This window comes from Bombus impatiens, unplaced genomic scaffold (assembly GCF_000188095.3).
Source record: "Bombus impatiens unplaced genomic scaffold, BIMP_2.2 scf_0665, whole genome shotgun sequence".
NCBI lineage: Eukaryota > Metazoa > Arthropoda > Insecta > Hymenoptera > Apidae > Bombus > Bombus impatiens.
Window position 1 is genome coordinate 1174494 of NT_177084.1, and position 18797 is coordinate 1193290.

At 36.4% G+C, this 18797-nt stretch overlaps 1 protein-coding gene across 8 annotated transcripts in view; it reads left to right on the forward strand.

Annotated features, from left to right (window-relative positions):
• LOC100747656 overlaps window positions 1-18797 on the forward strand; it is a 148544-nt gene that overhangs the window by 115470 nt on the left and 14277 nt on the right. For 2 of the 8 annotated variants that reach the window (XM_033322748.1, XM_033322750.1), the window contains exons 10-11: window positions 1511-1513; window positions 5568-5600. The exons of 3 other annotated variants lie outside the window; for them this stretch is intronic. In XM_033322748.1, the coding sequence (XP_033178639.1) occupies window positions 1511-1513; window positions 5568-5600 (36 nt within the window). The remainder of the gene's footprint in view (window positions 1-1510; window positions 1514-5567; window positions 5601-18797) is intronic. 3 more of the 8 variants (XM_012389800.3, XM_033322752.1, XM_012389802.3) reach the window with 2 other exon arrangements.

Genomic DNA, 18797 nt, shown 5'->3' on the forward strand with positions numbered 1-18797 from the left:
TTTTTTTTTTTTTTTTTTTTTTTTTTTTTTGAGAGGGAAATAGGGGAATCGTCGCGTTCAACCGAATGGAAGATTGATCGCGTGACCGCAAAGAATTTAAAAAAACAAGAGTTATCTTCACGTTTTTCAATCTATTTTATTCACACTTTTTTCGATCCAGCTTCGATCCGCACTTCGCTTACGAGGGATATTCTTCGAGTGCTGTTCACTTTTATTTCGCTTCTGATGAATGTTAAATTTTTTATCTATCTTAATTATACATTTTTTCTATTATATGAAATAATATACAGTACCTTTAAGTGACAAAGAAAGGGCAAAGTTTTGTAATAAAAAATGTTCCTCGTTAATCGACGTGAGGAACAAAACTCTTTAAAAATTCGACACGTTTCTTATTATCGAATCATTTCCTTCTCGTCGTTGAGTTGTCTTAAAAACATACAAATAGTTTTTTAAAATATGAACCTCTCAGAAGACGAACTGATCAACTTAATTCTCGTTCTTTTTTTTTTTTTTTTTTAATTTTCAATTTCGTTGCCTAGGTACATGATTGGTATTCAACATCAGTTTCAAAAATCACTTCCATAAATTCGTTTAGCTCAAGCTGATAATATACAGATTCCATTGCAATTTCTGGAGTTGATCAGCAAGACTTCTGAATCATTCGTATAGTAGAAAATAAAATTTGAAAGTATATCACCGCGTCTCGATGTTTCTTTAAAAATAAACGAAAACAGATTTCGAACTTTTACAAGACAACTCAGTGTAACAATTTTCTTTATTGTCTTCGAAAGCTTTTACTTCTTGTAAAAAGGCTATCTTGTGTCAGAATCTGAACGTTTTTTAATTAAGCTTTGCCGCCACGCCTCGATCCGCCAATCGCAGAAAAGGAAAAATGAATTGCAGACGAAAAAGCTGCACCCACTCCATACTATATATATGTATAATACTTCCGAATTATTTCTTCTCGATTTTACTCGAATCACAATCTTTCGTTCTACCGTAACCACTCAGCCACGGCCGCACCTATATTTTCTTTCTCAAAAAATTTCATCTTTACTCGGCGTTGAAAAACAAAATGTGCTTCACGAAAAAAGAAAAAAACAAGTAACAATGAAAAGAAAGAAAAACGAGAACAAATAGTTTCAAGGAACGAACGATCGAAACAACGATCGAACGAAAGGAAAATCGCGCGCGGTAACATTACCACGACGAGATAAATCGTCAGGGCGAACTTCGATAGTCTGTTGTAGAAATATTCCCCTTATGATCCCCCTTTTCACCCTTTCTATCACCCCCAAAAAATTAATTAACATGTTATATATATAACATGTTAATTATCGTGAAATTAAGATATAAACACGAAAGAAAGATTTCATAGAGATAAGCAAGATTAAAAAAAAGTCGAATATCGTAAAAAGAAAAAGAACGTCCCATATCCTGCGAGTCTCGATTTTCAAAGGAAGATTTTGAATTTTCTTTCTGTTTCCATTTTCACCCGCTGCACGGACAGATGGTAAGAAGCGCCAGTCGACTCTTCTAATCGTCACATTTTTAAGAGCTTCATTATATATTTTATCATTGATTTTTTTAGCTATATATATTGTTCTTTTTCCATTAGATAGTTTCGGTGTGTCGAAATTTATTTCTCTCTCTCTCTCTCTCTTTCTCACTCCTTATCTGTTTTCTTGTTACTATTGGATTCTATTTCTGTTCTACCCCTCACCATTTTCTTTTTTCGTCTTTTCTATTCTTCTTTTCCCTTACTTCGTTTATATACGTATATACATACATCATATAGATATACGTGTGTGTGTATATATATACATATTTTCCTTTCGTGTTTGTACGTTCTTTCGGTTCCTCTTTTTCTCCTTTTATCGAGGAACAGAGGGTAAAGGAGCAAGAAATATCACGCAGACGTGAAAAAGGAGCGAAAATTTCAGAGTAATCGAAGAAACGGAAAGAAGATTTAGAAACGAGAAACTTTTGTTTTTGGTTCTCTAGAAAAGTATACACGAAATTTACACACTTCCGTGAGAAACGTATACTTTGCGATTTCTACGGTTTTTCATTTTTCATTTGTCTTTTTTTTTCCTTTTTTCGTATCTTTCTCCTTCGATCGAATCATAAATGCGCATTTTCTACGTACGAATTCTTCATTTTCAACTGTTACATCTTTCTCTATCCATGTTTCGCGGTTCGTAACACATCTTCTCGCATCAAGGTACGACAGATCTTTTCTACATTTTTTTCTAGCTCTCTTTTTTTGTATCTTCTTTCTAATCCTCTCTCTCTCTCTATATATATACATATATATCTTTCTTATTTGTCTTTACATATATTTATCTATCCTTTGTTTTCACTCCTTCGATTAAATATAAATATATTTTACGTTACTTCAATGGCACACAATCTAAATTATCGTCGTTGTCACCGGTAGAATTGACCATTTTTCTGCATCGTTACGATCATTTAGAAGATATTTTTCTGTCACCTTTGATTCGGTGCATCCATTCAAGATGGTGCTTCAGGAACGTTCTTTCATTTTTTTGTATCAATCTTTGTATCGTTTGGTCATAATAGTTGGCCGTAATAGTTTTTTGGTAAATTTTAATCTGTCTTATATCATTATATCTTGTATAACAAATACCAATGACGATGTTTATCATATAAAACGCAAGATACAGGTTAACTTGTGCCAAACTATTTTGCATCAGCTGCGATACCAACGATACCAATTGAATATTAAAATGTCATCAGAAATAGTAGATTATAGCCTGACTGGAATCTGCTGCGCTAGATCAAGGTCACTCCACTCTAACCTCTTTAGTTTGACTAGATACAGTGTTACTAAATACAAAGTATTTTTAAAACAGAAAATTCCAGCTTTAGGAGTTCAAAGGAGTAAAGAAACCTTTATTAAGCCATCAATTAATTTTTTATCCCTCCTTTATTTATCTTTTATTTGATTATAACAAGGTTATCTGTTTAGTATCTCGCGTTGACAAGACTAAAGGCAAAGGCCTTGATGAAAAAGCGCCGAAACGACAACACAAGAATATTTTGTTCAATAAGAACTGGCAAGTTCATACTTGAGTGTCGTAAAGAAAGTATTGAGCAGCAGCGAACGCGAAACTCAACCGCGCCATCTTGAATGCTGCGTTCACGCATGCGTGAACCAACCGATCGTCGATTTTGCACGAAATCGACGTTCGAAAGTTCGCCACGTACCTATCGATGTGTTCTAATCTTCAGTCTCCACATATTTGCACCTCCTCTTTTCTCACTTTTTTTTTCATTTCTATTTTTCCGATCTCTTAAGCCGAGGATCCATCGGAAAACTGAGTCAAGTTACACTATGCTGAGTTGAAAAATATTTGCTTCGATGCGTTGTATACGTAGCCTTTTCCATTGAACTTGTGCTATCAGCTTAGATGGAGATTCTTGCGCGTATTATGTATTGGAGGAAAAATAATTTTTTCACTCGGCGTAGCTGTCGCTTAACCTCCCGGTGGTCCTTGGCTTTAAACGTCCACTCGATACCACTTTACATATACCATCTTCTTAATCAAGTTCTCCGGAGCCGATTTATTCTTACTTTCGCTCTCTTTCTCTCGTATCACTTCTCTGCTATCCCAAGAATTCACTTCTAACTTCCACGCGCACTCTCTGTTCTTTTTCTCATCTCCATCTCCGTTTCTCGGTTTCGTACGCGCCGCGTCCTAAAATTCCCTCGGTACACGTGCACCGATCGCTAAAAGACACCCCTTGGACTCTGGAGAATAGCTGTTTCCCGATCGATGATTTTAATTCAGATCGTTCACAATTTGCTACGTATTCGCGGCGTATCTCATTCGTCTCGATCAGAGATACGTATTACGTTTGATGAAAGTAATTTATTGAAGATTGGTAGGATATAGGTGTAGGTTTGAGGATAAATGGCGGGTTCTGGGTGCCTGATGAGTATGGATGAACCTGTCTCACGTGTTTGACAGGTTATTCTCAAATATGATACATCGGGATGATACATCAGATGTTTAGTTTATTGCGTTATTAGAGGGCCTGGATTTGTTGGGTTAATAGTTTAAGAGTTAGATAATCGATGTGCTGCGACCTTCCAGCTGTCCCGGACATGCTCGTCATTTGCTTCGCACTGGTTGAATGTACAAGATTTCGGATGACGATTTTGCATCGTCCGCGATTTTCAAGTTGCGCAAAGTTTCTAAAATTACTCTGAGTATGATTGATCGACACTTAACTCCTTGCCTTATGCCAAACGCTATCAGAAACTGGATAGTTTCGTTCTTGTTCGTACGATTATTTTGCAAACAATCTGCTATTATGATCATCCGATTAACTACATATACATGAATTTACACTTACGATATTAGAAGTCAGAAACTGTCCTGAAAAATGTCTGACGACCATAATCCTAAGTAGCGTGTATATGTACAGAGATCTTTGCGACGAACGACCATAACTGCGTCTAGCTACTAAACGTAGATAAATGAGAGAAATTGGCAAATAAAGCAAACTTTTTCGAACAAGTCTACAACGCTTATCGACCACCAAACGGACGAATATGTATCAACGGAATACTCGAACCTGCTCTCAAAAACCACTTTAAGATCGGGAAACATCGATCTCGAAGAGTCCAGCCATCCAGAAGCAACCTAAACCATAGCGATTCCACGACCAATTAGGATTTCACTTAACGTGAATCGAGGAGAAACGAGATATTCGAGAGAGATTCGTATACCTTATCCGTATGGTTGATTTTACAAAATCGCCCTTCGACCATAGCTTACCCCCTTTGGCCCTTCTGTCACCTGTTTAGGAAACCAAACCTCCCCCACCCCCTGTGCCCTGTTTTTTTAGCTCAGCCCAAGAATGCCCCGTTTTACGACCCTGATTTTGAACAAAGCCCGAACGAAGTTGCACTGACTATCTTTTATCGTACTCCTTCTCTATTATATTTGTCAATCAATCACACTGGCCTTGGACTCCTCCTATCTCGGCACGACACTATGCTACTACTACCTCTACTACTTCTACTACTACTACTTCTACTACTACTACTACTACTACTACTACTACTACTACTACTACTACTACTACTACTACTACTACTACTACTACTACTACTACTACTACTACTACTACTACTACTACTACTACTACTACTACTACTACTACTACTACTACTACTACTACTACTACTACTACTACTACTACTACTACTACTACTACTACTACTACTACTACTACTACTACTACTACTACTACTACTACTACTACTACTACTACTACTACTACTACTACTACTACTACTACTACTACTACTACTACTACTACTACTACTACTACTACTACTACTACTACTACTACTACTACTACTACTACTACTACTACTACTACTACTACTACTACTACTACTACTACTACTACTACTACTACTACTACTACTACTACTGCTACTACTACTACTACTACTACTACTACTACTACTACTACTACTACTACTCCATTCAAAACTCCGTTGTTCGGCATACGCAACCCCCGTAAAGTCGCAGCGAAAGTCGTTATCCAAAAAAAGAACGGTAAGTCCCCATTGAGAGAGCCGACGACTTACTTGAGACGCAAAGAGAGTTCTTTTCATTCTTCTTCTTCTTCTTCTTCTTCTTCTTCTTTTTTCTACTTTTCGTTCCTCCTTTGTTTTTGGTTTTCTTTCAACTGGAACGAGCCAAGGATTTCCAACTTTAATTCTTTAATTCTGTGTACGAGACGATATAGATATACACGATGGTGTTTTGTACGTATCCTGTGTAATTCGTATACGTTACAAACCACACGTATGGTTTTCTTCTTTGTAGAGATGGTGTTTGCCTAATTCGTCCAGTTTAGAAATAGGAAGCTTGTATATGTATATCGGCGTACAATTGTACAGGGTGAGGTTGAAATTTATGAGAGGATTTTGGTAAACTTCTGCTCTTGTTGGGGACGGATAATGTTTATGCAAATGAATGTTAGGATACATGAAATATTCGACGCTTGAGAGTCTCTGGTTTACATTGCAGTTTTATGCAAGTCGTGCGTACGATTATTATAAACATTTCTTTCTGTTAGAGGTAAACAACGTGGTAACGATTGCACGTAAATTTTGACAATTTGTATTTTATCGATTATTAAAAGACGTATTATCAGTAACGAACACTGGAGTCTGGTTTTTTGGAGCTTACGATGATAAAGTTGAAATACCCCGATAGAAAATGAGAAATATTTTGTAAAATCGTTGAGAATATTTTAATATTGGTAGATTGATAGTAGACCAGTTTCATGGTTTGTGCACAATTCCATTTTTCTTACGTCTTTGGATGTTTAATCGCGGAAATATCTTAAAAAGTTAATTCGCTATAATATCATTGGTAGCCGGAATACGCTAAAAATGACAAGCTTATTGTCATTGTAACAAGATCAGGAAGAGAAGAGGATCTTTCGAATGTTTTCTTTATAAGTTTCCTGAATACGAAACGTGAAAATTTGTTTGCATCATAGGCGAAAACCTGTTTTATCTTTAAAAGAAAAGGTATCTATCTGTCTAAAGGAGAAGTGTTTGTATAATCTTCTGTAATCCCTAAGAAGAGCAGAATGCAGTACCAAAGTTTGTCTATCTGTTTCCTCGTCACCCTGCATACATTTGAACGATTTAACTCGTTTTCTTTTTCCTCTTCTTCTCACACTTCTTTCTTCTTCTGTTTTTCTTATTGCCTTTATTTCTTTCTTCTCTTCTTCTTCTTTTTTTTTTTGCCAGTGTTTCTCCTGTTTGCGTGGCAGAGCGCGCGCGAACGCGTCGCCGCGGCCAGTTCTGCTGGATCGGAAATACGCGCGTTCCCTCGGTTATTTAATCGCCACCGGAAATTAATGGTATCACGCTCGTTGCAAGATTTATCTCAAGTTTCACGAAGAAACATCCTTGCGGATTTCCTTTTGTCAAAGACTAAACAAGCAATCTAACTACGTTTCCTCGCGCTGCTTGTTCGAAAATAGAACAACGCTGCTTCAAAGGTATTAAATATTCCAGACAATTGCTCGTAATTCTAAGGAAACAAAGAATTCTATTAAATTCAACTTTAAAAGAAATTCTTTGGTCGAGTAATTTTAACTTCGACGTTCTAGATATAAAAAAGGAAAGAAGAAATATCTTCCACGCATGTTATACAGATTTTTAAATTAATAGATTACAGAGATTTCTGTTGAAAGTGTTGCATAAAGGTCCTCAGGCAAACCGGAAGCCAGCAGAGCGACCTAGCGACGAGCGTTCCGCGCGGGCTATAGTTTTCTCACTTGTTTTGTCTCTTTGTTCCCGAATTATTTAACAATCGACATTAATTCCACACCGTGATCCGCCTATTTGTTCACCTGTTTCTTTTTCGTGCTCGTTTCGAGTCTTTTTGTTTTTTTTTTTTTTTTTTCAATCTTAAATTTGTCAAAGACTAAACAAGCAATCTAACTACGTTTCCTCGCGCTGCTTGTTCGAAAATAGAACAACGCTGCTTCAAAGGTATTAAATATTCCAGACAATTGCTCGTAATTCTAAGGAAACAAAGAATTCTATTAAATTCAACTTTAAAAGAAATTCTTTGGTCGAGTAATTTTAACTTCGACGTTCTAGATATAAAAAAGGAAAGAAGAAATATCTTCCACGCATGTTATACAGATTTTTAAATTAATAGATTACAGAGATTTCTGTTGAAAGTGTTGCATAAAGGTCCTCAGGCAAACCGGAAGCCAGCAGAGCGACCTAGCGACGAGCGTTCCGCGCGGGCTATAGTTTTCTCACTTGTTTTGTCTCTTTGTTCCCGAATTATTTAACAATCGACATTAATTCCACACCGTGATCCGCCTATTTGTTCACCTGTTTCTTTTTCGTGCTCGTTTCGAGTCTTTTTTTTTTTTTTTTTTTTTTTCAATCTTTAAATCGAAGCCTCTTAAACTATTCGCCATGTTTGTTTCCCGTTCTTCTTTCGTTCTTTTCGTTACGTTCTTTTCTCTTTTTTTCTTCCTTCTCCCCCTTTTTACGAAGTTTGGTTTCGTTTTCTGTCTCGTTTTTCGACCACACTTCCCCCAAAACCACCTGGTTTTTTCCTCAATCTATCGAACACGCTATGTTTAATCACCGATCGCTCGCTGGTCTCGCTATTTCGACCGTTCTACCCAGTTTCCCTGCTCCTCAACCAGCCTCGTTTATACTCTTTTGTTTCCCGTTTCGTTTTTTCTTCTTTCAATTTTTCGCTCGCGTCACACGAATCTCGGAGCAAAACGATCGGTGTTTCATCGCACACGAAGAAAGCGTTTCTGCGAGCCTGTCCTGTGATCGACCACGAAACGCCACCTATTTCAACATGTGCCAGGTTTTCGCCTGATTTTTCATGGCTCGTTCGTTCATGTCGGCATTGTCGAAATGTTATTTTTAGCGAAATCTCGCCCAATGGAAAAGATTGTTCGAACAATTGTTGTTAGTAGTGGGCGTAAAATTCGAGAAATATTCAGGAGATTCGGCAGAAAGTCTTCCAGCACGGCGTTAGCGTAATTGCAATTCGTAGCGTTTCATAGAGATGTAGTAGGATTTTTCTGTGGATTTCTTGGCGATTGCTCAGGCAACTTTGCTAATGTATCGTTGGCAAAAAATTTGGAATCGCTACAATCGTGTTTCGTGGAATTTTAGAATTTGAAAACGTTTGGATATAAGATATTGCTATCAGAAAGAATTCTTTGATAAAGGATATTATCGAATTAAAGTTTGGAATATTTCGTAATTAATGATAGAATTGACGAGTGATTCGATAGAGACACGAAAGTGATTCCAAATTTTTGTATCATAGTGTGTTCGATTGAATAATTTTTCTATTAATTGGATCACTTATTTACTTCGCGTTTCTCTGTGTTTTAACATCGGAACTACCAAACTTATAAAAATTCGGATTTCTGTGTCTGCGTTTACTAAAAACGTGGAACTGCTTCTATCAGAATTAATGTTTTATTAAAAAGGAAAAAGAACGATTTATTTCATGTCATAAAGTATCTATAACTAATTTTTATATGTCATCTGTATTCCATACGCCCTTGTACATTTAAATTTCAACATTTTTGTCATAACGATATTTTTATTAAAAAAAAACTGTACGGATCTTTTTGAATATTTAAATTAAATTAAATTTCTGAAAATCTACATATAGCATTTTTTTTCTAAACATTAAAAGTTGGTAGTTCCGCTGTTAATAAAACAACGATACTAAAAATATGAAGTTGTTGCAAAGCATCGGAATATTTCATTGACATGTAGACTTTTATTTGTGGTTTACATTTCTCGTTGAACGCACCACGAATGTTGCAGATGCGTTTGACATCGGTGCAGCGTGATTTTTTCCACGAGAAATTTTCGTACCAGCCGGAAATTTTCGTGTGCATTTGACGTCGACGTAGAGCATGGCTTTTCTACCCCTTCTTTTTTTAATCAATTTGATAGCTCTCGATTTTTCCTGCGCACGCTTCAACGTCGATGCTGTACAGTTTCTTCTTTTTCTTCTTTTTTTTTTCTTTTCCTTTTCGTTGCCAAATTTCCTCCACCGTTACGACATTTCCGCTCTATTCAACCAGCTACCGTGGTTTTTTTCTTACGAATCGTTGATTAATCCACGAAAAACTTCCCCTACGAGAGCAATCACCGTGTTTTTTAACATATTCCAGTGTTTCGAATTGAAACGCACGACGTTTAGTATTTTCAGTATCGAACGAAAAAACAGAGCGTGTAAAGCCACTGGGTCCGTGTGCGTGCTGGAGGGCTTAAAATATTCCGAGCGACAAGCGATGGAAAATTTCGCGATAATCCGGTTTCCAAACAAACGTAGCTTGATGAAACGATTAAAAGACGCATATCCTCGAAACGTCAGTAAGCGTCGCGTCTACTCGTCCACGTGACTTCCTCTTTAACATCACGCTCTCCCCTCCCCCTACAAGAACTATGCTACTAGTCAAAAATTTAGAATCGATTTTAAAGATTTTCAAAACTTTAAGTAAAATATCGATTTAATTTTCTATTACGAAAGAAGGTGGCTTAGACAAAAATCTATCGGACAAAGAAAATTGTCATCGATATTCGGAAGCATTTGTAATAACTAACTTTATATGAAACAAGTTAATTAATTGATTAGAATTCTTTAGTTGATAATAATTATAAAATTAACGAGAGATTCGTTAGGAACGTGATTTGAAATGTTTGACTGGTAGTGTATACTAACATACGAAACTGATGTGAGACACCAACACGCTGTCGACAGAATTATCAGGTAATTTAGCTAGTAATTAACACGTCAACTGCTGTGTTCCTCGAAATCGGTACGTAAGATGGAGAATGAACCAAGAATTTTTCTGTTTCAATCACTTCGTGTGTACAGCATTTAGCAACAAATCCACCGCAACTGAGCCACTCAATAGTCAAACTGGTCAAATCCATTTTTTGCAAATTTGTACGTTTTTAATATCAGAGATAGTCGTATTTTTCAGAAATTAAACGATTTAGTTTGGCTTCTGTATGACTCAAATATTTGTCGACCCTCTTTCATTCGAATTTTATTCGCACGGGAAAAAGGTAGAAAGATTACGTTTGAAAAATAGAAGAGGATTTACATGAAAGTAAATTAGAAGATTAAAATAAAGCAAAGGATGAAGCAAAGTAAAAAATAAATCCGCTCGGATAAATAAATGAAGTCGTTAAGAAGGAAATTGCAAATTAACTCTCAAAGATTCAGACTGTAAATTCGTATTTCTGTATCAAAGAGTAAACCGTCAGTTCGATTTTGTAAAATAATTTTAAAATTACCAAAGATTTGAAACTACCAACTGTAAATAAATCCATTTTCCGTGATTTCCTAATATCCACGCTACTTGGCAACTAAAAGAAAGTATTATAACATCGTTTCGTTAAATCCAAAGCTAAAGTCTACTCGGAAATATCAAATATCAGAATCCATGAAATTTCATGGCGATCCAACGACATAATATTATGACAATGAATATCTTTGAAATGCTCGAGAAACTTACAAAGATGTATTGTGTTGTCCGGAAAGTGTCTTTCTCTCGCAAACGTGTTTTTTACAACAGTGCACCTTCATACAAACGTGAAATGTCGCGGTGTTTATTTCAACATAACAAAATGGATATTCGACAAAATAATATGAAACAAAAAACGTTGTGCGTCCATTATTTCCTCATAAAACGAAAGAAACTTTTCGGACAACCTAATACATATTATATATATATCTAATACCAAAGCCAAATTGAATTAAAAAAAAAAAAATTGACAACGTATCGAATCTAAAAGAGTCGTTCCTCTCTAGAATTTCAAAAATGTGATTTATCGTGTATTCCTAGCGCGAAATTCAAATGTTAGAAATTCGAGAACGTATCTTACAATTAGAAACGGACAAGGATGAAACGAAACGGCGGATGGTCAGAGATTTCCAGAAGCCGAAACGGTAATTGGTGCAGAGGTGCGCGATTAACATCAAAGAGGGAGATTGTGAAATTTTCACGCAATCTTGCCATTAAGTTCGCTGGCAAATTCTATCTCTCCGTCTTTGTCTCGCATCTGTGGCAATTATAATCGGTATTATCAGCATGGAAGGGGGAAACAGCGCGTGTATAAAGCCAAGCGAATGAAAATTTAACGCGCGGCGTAAAACGAGACGCGCGGCCATGGATATAACGTGGAATTGCCTTTCGGTCGTTTTCCACGGCATTCCAAGGCTGAATTGAATTTTACTTGCGTTTGGTGGAAGGCAAGTTTATGATCGGCCGCGAGAATACCCTTGAAATATTGGCGTTGAACGTAAAATGCGTTTTCAAAGGGGAAACTTTTTAAGAGAGGTCGATGTTGCGTATTTTGTGACCGTCGTTTCAAGAGCAACGACGAAACGAAGGATTTAGAGAAGAAGCAACAACAGTTTAACTTTCCTTTTAATGAAACGAGCATGGAGAATGACGTTATATAGCATTTGGTGCCAGGTATTTAAAGGAAAAATGATACAAACGTTGTTTTACGATTTGTTTGCCGACGGTTATGCATTTATGGGAAATTTATGACATCGTGGATTGTGTTTTTATTATCATTCCGGACGAAAATTGCAATCTGCGGTAGATAAGATCGCTAAAAAGAATCGTAAGATGGGGCTAAGATAGAAGATTGAATCCTAAAAATAACGAAGAGGTTGTAATATCGTTTTACAGTCGGTGGTTCGATGAAAAGAATCGATATACCAGCTAATAAAATAGATTGTTCCTTTCGTTTAAGTGGTCTTGTTCTTTTATTACTTTCATCATATTGAACAGATTCTTCGATCGTCAGTATACTTGTACAGTATTATATTCCACGCCAAACCGTTTGTTATATATCGAAAACTAATTCCGATCAATTAGATCGATTCTGAAGATCGTCACTGTAATTCCGATAGAAATAACCGTAAAAATCTTCGAATCTTTTCTTCTACGAAAGTTTTCCTTCTCAAAGTGTCTGCAAAAAGTTCATGAAAAATTCGAGATTCCGTGTAACGTTCGATGTGCAAATGGAAAATTCGCGTTGCCAAAATATTTTTCTCACGTAATTTCCTTACTTTTTCTTTCTTTTTTTTTTTGCGTAAAACGAGAGAGCTGAAAAGGGGTCCAAAAGGCAGATGACAGGACGATTTGCTTCGATCGATAGCCGAATGACAATACGTCCCTTTCTTAAACAATCGGCGGAAGCAAGCGTTGACTGATACACGGATAATCCGGATGAAACACGTTTAATCCGGAATCCTGCTATACCATCCGGCCGATCATTCTCTCCTCTCTCTCTCTTCTTTCTTCCTATGAAAACCACGGATCCATCCGTTTATCTTTCGGGCAAAGACGAACGTCGCTCGCCTTTCCCGTCCACTTTTTCCTTCTATTTTCTTCTCGCTGTGTCTGGCCCGGGGAAAATGGCACGTCGATCGATCGAACGCATCGAGTTCCGTGAGATAAGGCGAGAAAGGCCACGGTGCATCGATCAACTTGCCGCCTTTGAACGTGTGCGCTTCCACCGTTGCCTTTTTTACCCTAGTTTTCAGCTGGAAAGCTTATTTTATTGCCTCCGGCTCTTTACTCCTATCTCTCGCGTTAGAAGGTTTTCGATTTTAAGAAATCGCGGCGCGAGGATTCGCGTCTTTCGAATAGTCCCGCGGCAAGCTAACAAACGAGCGTACTGGATAGATGAAAGAGATTCGAGATTATGGTTATAAAACTGATATCACGGTTGTTTCTTTTCTTTTTCTTTTTTTTTTTTTTTTTTAATGTATTGGCGATTTCTTTCACGACGAAAATTCGATAATACGCGATGTAATTAAAACTTTTATCGGTGCAGCATCATATGCTACTGTTCAGAAGTGTCAATCAATTGAAAAGGTTTTTGTAGTATCCATACTTTCGAGGCAATATCTGACACATATCAATATCAGCGTCCTGAAATATCAAATTCGAGTATTTGCGATTTTATCAAGCCATGATTTTCAGTCGGGGCTCAAATATTTTTCAAACATGTAATATCTGACTATTTAGTTAAGAGCACTGACCTCTTTTCCCCACGGATTGTCAAACAATAATAATAATAGCTATCCGGCGTGAATGTGTCATCTTGAACCAAATATGATATACCTTTTGGTCTACCACGGAAATTACGCGTGTCGTGAGATGAAAAAAATTGGAAATCGCTGTTGTAAAGCATCAATACATAAACAACCATCAATACATAATTATTATATACATTATTAAAGTATATATGTTTTTATGTATGTTTCCGGAGTCGAAATAATTGGAACAATTTTGATTTCAAGAAATCGAGTCATAGCCTTGCATCGTACTGACAAAGAGACAGACGTGCTGCTAATGGGAGAAATTTGAAAACGAGCTTATGAAATTGGTGAAAGAACGTAGTTTATAGGTTGTAAGAGGCGAAACGATTGTTTCAAGAAATCGAACATGATCTTTCATCTCTCGCGTTAATGAACAGAAACGTACACTGTCATCGAACGAGTTAAAATGTGTAAGTATCAAGCAACGAAGTTCTCGCGAACCGAAATAATAATTTGAAAGGAAGATTAGGTAATCGAGATCTTGTTCAGAATCGAACAACTCCGTGGAAACTAGTTTTACTACCAAAGAAAATTTGCTAGATTTAGAAAGAACGTTTGGTTAGAACAGATAAGAACTAGCGAGCACTTGAGAACGTTCTTCTCGTGTCTGAGCATGCACGGATTAATCTACTGTTCTCGGCATTTGCTGTATGTACAACGACACAACGCTGCTGTGTTAATTCTACGACGATGATAAGAACCGTCATTCTCGCTCGACAGATCATCCACACTGTATAGTCAGCAACACGAGTCCCCAACATCCGAAACAAATCCATTAAACTCGCCTCAAGTTCGTTATCTCTCGCGAACACTGTATTTCCACTAATGAATCGTGAAATCGTATCGAATCGAGTACATGACACGTCCTGATTTTATCGATTTCGTTAGAAAACTGTCGATTCGATGCTAGATCCCCTCCTTGCTTTTAATAAAAAATCGACGAACCTATACAATCACTCGCTAAAAATCGTCCTGCATCCTACGGAAAAGCGATTTTTAAATATAATTTTGAAATAAAACTCCACGGAATTTCTTTGTAAAGTGAATGCGTTCTGCGTCAAATCTGAAAGCTATTTCGTTATTACTTTACGGTTAAATGTTAAACGCAGTAAAAATTCTATTTCGATCTATTAAATCATATAATTTATATGCGAATAAAAATATTTATCCAAGTATAATTATTTTATTTCGATAAAAATAGATTTTCCATATGGTGTACGAAGACTTTTCTAAGCGATTACAAGTACAAACGTGTAAAGAAAACAGCCGTCGTTCTTCCTCTTCGAGAACTCAAACATCACACACCTTTTCCCTCTTTACTACGTGTGTGCTTTTATTATTTCTGATTACTTTTGTTCGTTCGTTCCTCCAGCCCCATTTCGAACAAAAATAAATTACTAGACGACCGTGTTATTTCCAACACATCTCGAGATGTCAGCTTTCCGGAGTGCAGCTCCGCGAGAAGCCTCGAATCTTTGCACTTTTCGCCAGCCATTCTTCTATGTTGATCCTCTTTCGCTGAACTACGTGACGCATAGACAGAACGACGTTTCGACACGGTTCTAACACCGACTTTTCCCTCGTTCCTCCGCAACATCTCGCATCTGCACCAATCCTTTTCATTCTGTGCACGCTTCTACGATCTTCTCGTGGCTGCGTCCGCATGAAAGAAGACGAGTCAAAGCAAAAAACATTTGATTACAATTGGAACGATAACAAGCCCGTGCTAAAGCTCTCTTTTTGGTTTTGACAGTTCGTTTAATTGATGTTAGCATTTTAATGGGACACAGGTTTTTCATTCCAATTCTCCTTGTTATTTCTGTATCGTTTTTTTTTTTGGATTGATTTTTCTGTTCTGTGTAACTTGGAATTTTGAAATGGATAGTTTTAATTGGCCTTTTTAGATCGAACACTTTTTACTTGATGCGTTGGATAAACTTTTTCTAAATTAATCGGTCCGAATAGATTTTTTAATTGGTTCTGTCAGGTTGATTTCTTTCATTGTTCCGTGTAAATTGATTCCTTTATATCGATTCTTTCACATTCAATTCGTTAAATTCATCTCTTTCAAATTAGTCTTTTCGGATACCGTCTATTAATTCGCTCTTTTACCTTCTTCTCTTTAAGTGACATTTTTTACATTCGCTTTTTCCGATCAACCATTTTAATTCAATTTTTCGAATTGATTACTTTAACTCTGTATTTTTAGACACGCTATATCAACTTTATTTTCTTATATTCGTCTCTGTTCGCGTTAAAACAAGATCCTCGATCCGATGATCGTTCGAAAAGAGTCCTCCCTTGTGTCGATCTGCTCGTTCGTATTACAAAACGGAGGACACTTGATCGATTAACGGTGCAAGGAGATCTTTTCATAGTCTATCGGCAACATCACGCTCCGCTGTGGATATATCTTCAACTACTAAAATAGAACAGAAGAAAACTCGAACAATCTATCGAGGTAAACAGAAACAAGAAACTCGAAAGATATCTTTCGCTTAGTTTCTTCTATAAATTATTCGCTCTCGTCTTCTTGAAACGCGAACGAAGTCCACAGTACGAACAATTTTCGTCGAGGAACCGCATCTAGCAAGCTCCACATCTCCCACAGGGGAGAATCAAAGCCACGAAATATCATATTCTCTTTATTCTCGAGTCCCGTGACAACATCATTGCCCGACATCATCTCTTATCTCTCTCTCTCTCTCTCTCTTTTTCTCTTTCTCATTTTCTTACGCATCGACCCCTCTCGTTTCTCTCTGTTCCTTAAATATCTGGCGATAGAAAAAAAAGACAAGAAAAGAAAAAGAACACTCCAACTCTCTCTCTCTCTTTCTATCTCTTATCTTCCGGTCCGTTTTCCCTTGATTTGCTCGTTTTTTCTTTATCCCTTTAATGATCGTTTTTACGTTCACCCTTACTTGTATTCCTTCGTTGATTCGCGTGTATTATTTTTGTAAATCGAGGGTGTGCTCCACCTATTTGTACATTTCTCTATACGTTGTTTTCGTACTTTTTTTGTGTTTTTCTTCCTTGTCGATCTTTCGCAACTACCATTTTTCTTTTCCAGCGCATGCTAGCGTATAGTAGTTCTAGGATTAAATTAATCGAATAAACTTTTTTCCCATCGATTTAGATTTATTTAATTGATTCGACGATCGTCGAGGAATTCATTCTGATTAAAATGGAATTCGGATTCTCGAAGAATTCGTGGTTATTTATATTTGTATTTCGAAAATTATCTCCACGTGATCGTTTGATAACGAATTTTATTGAAGTTCCAACGCAATGGAAGTTTATTTATTTCCTCCGTTCTATTCTTTTCTCTCTCTCTCTTTTTTTTTCCTTTCTAAGATTTAATCGAAAGGCTAATAAAAATCATGAAGTAATCCTCGTACGATCGATAGACGACGTATTAATCAAAGGTTTTTCTTAATCACATTTTCCAGGTTGCTTCTATGTAGCGGTATATTATTAACCAAACACAATTATTTCAAATACGTTCGAGCGAACGGTTTATTGTGTATCATGATCAATGTCGAGATTACTTTTCCTCTTTTGAAGCTATTTCAGATCCGGCGATACGCGTCGAGCGTGATTAGCTTTAAAGAAACAGACGAGAAGAGAGACATTGACAGTCACGTAGAAAGTAATCACGAAGTTGGATTCAGGGCGGTCTGCGTTTTCTTATTATTTAAATTGAAAGAAGCGCACACGTAATTTTCTCTATACCATATCAGGTAATTTTCTCTGTACCGTATCTGTATAAAGATGCGCGTAACTAATTCAAAAGATAGAGTTATTTGAAATCAACGTTAATATATGATACGCAAGTTCATCTTTTATTTAATTTGTTAATTTTCTTATTTGTTAAAATTATACGTAAATGTTCTCTATAACGTAGAATCTGTTTTAATTGCATCTACAAGTGTCGTACGATAATTAATCGTTTAAAACGAGTACCTAGGACGTTTGTGCTTATACCTTTTCTCATATTAACGACAACTACACCTCGAACGATGTATCAAATGTCAGTCAAATCTTATTTCTTCTTGGAAAATTTAATCTGCATTTTTATTTTTCCACCTACGTAAGAAATTCACAAGTTCTCGTATATTCGGACAAACCTTATGAACGGTGTAGAAAATCCTAAAAGTAGACGAGGACCTTCAGCGGCAGCGAATAATCGAAAGTAATCAAACCTCGATCGACGTTCATTATCTAATAAGTAATTAAATCTTTCAGGACGCGTTAATTCAAAGGCGAATCCACAAAACGCAGACCGCCCACATTTCCCACTAACGAATTACCTTCTTACGCTTTCAGTATTCACCATTTGATATTAATTAAATAAATGATCGATCGCCTATTATTTTATCCTTATCGGGCCTGAATCGAGCACCTCCAATTAAATTAGCGTTGCAGAAATGTCTATACCGCGATTTCTACAATCTTATTCATTACGCGGATCGCTGAAATATTTCTCAGATTATCAGATTATGCTTCTTGATATTTCGATCTGTAATTTATAATTCATCGACGCAAATTTACGACAATTATATCCTGTATTTTTTTATGCAATTAATTCGATCCGATTATTGTACAATTAATATCATTGATCTTTGGATGTACTCGATCGAGGGTAAGAAATGTATAGAGTGGTTCTCGATTGAGCGTTAATATTTCCAGGTGAAAATATAGAGGAGAAAATAAAAAAAGAATGTTCCACAACCATAGGTTTTTTCAATATTATTTTTTCTTCGTTTAATAAGAGAAGACCTGCGTGTGTGTAACATCTTTTCTTCCTTTTATGCCGCAGATTTACTCTTTGAACTGTTTACGCGCAATTAAGAATTACTCTCGTATATACGGGATGAGTCAAAAAAGATGATACTCTGAATCCATTAAAACACTCATCCGAATCATTTTTAAATTAACCAAATAATTATTACATCGTTGAAAAACCAGATAATTCAGAGGTAAATGCAAACCCATAGAATAGAGTCACTCTATTTTTTTTCAATTCTGTCAAATTTTGACCCAACCTGTATAAAAAGAACGATTAACAACATACAAGGTATTTCTTAATAC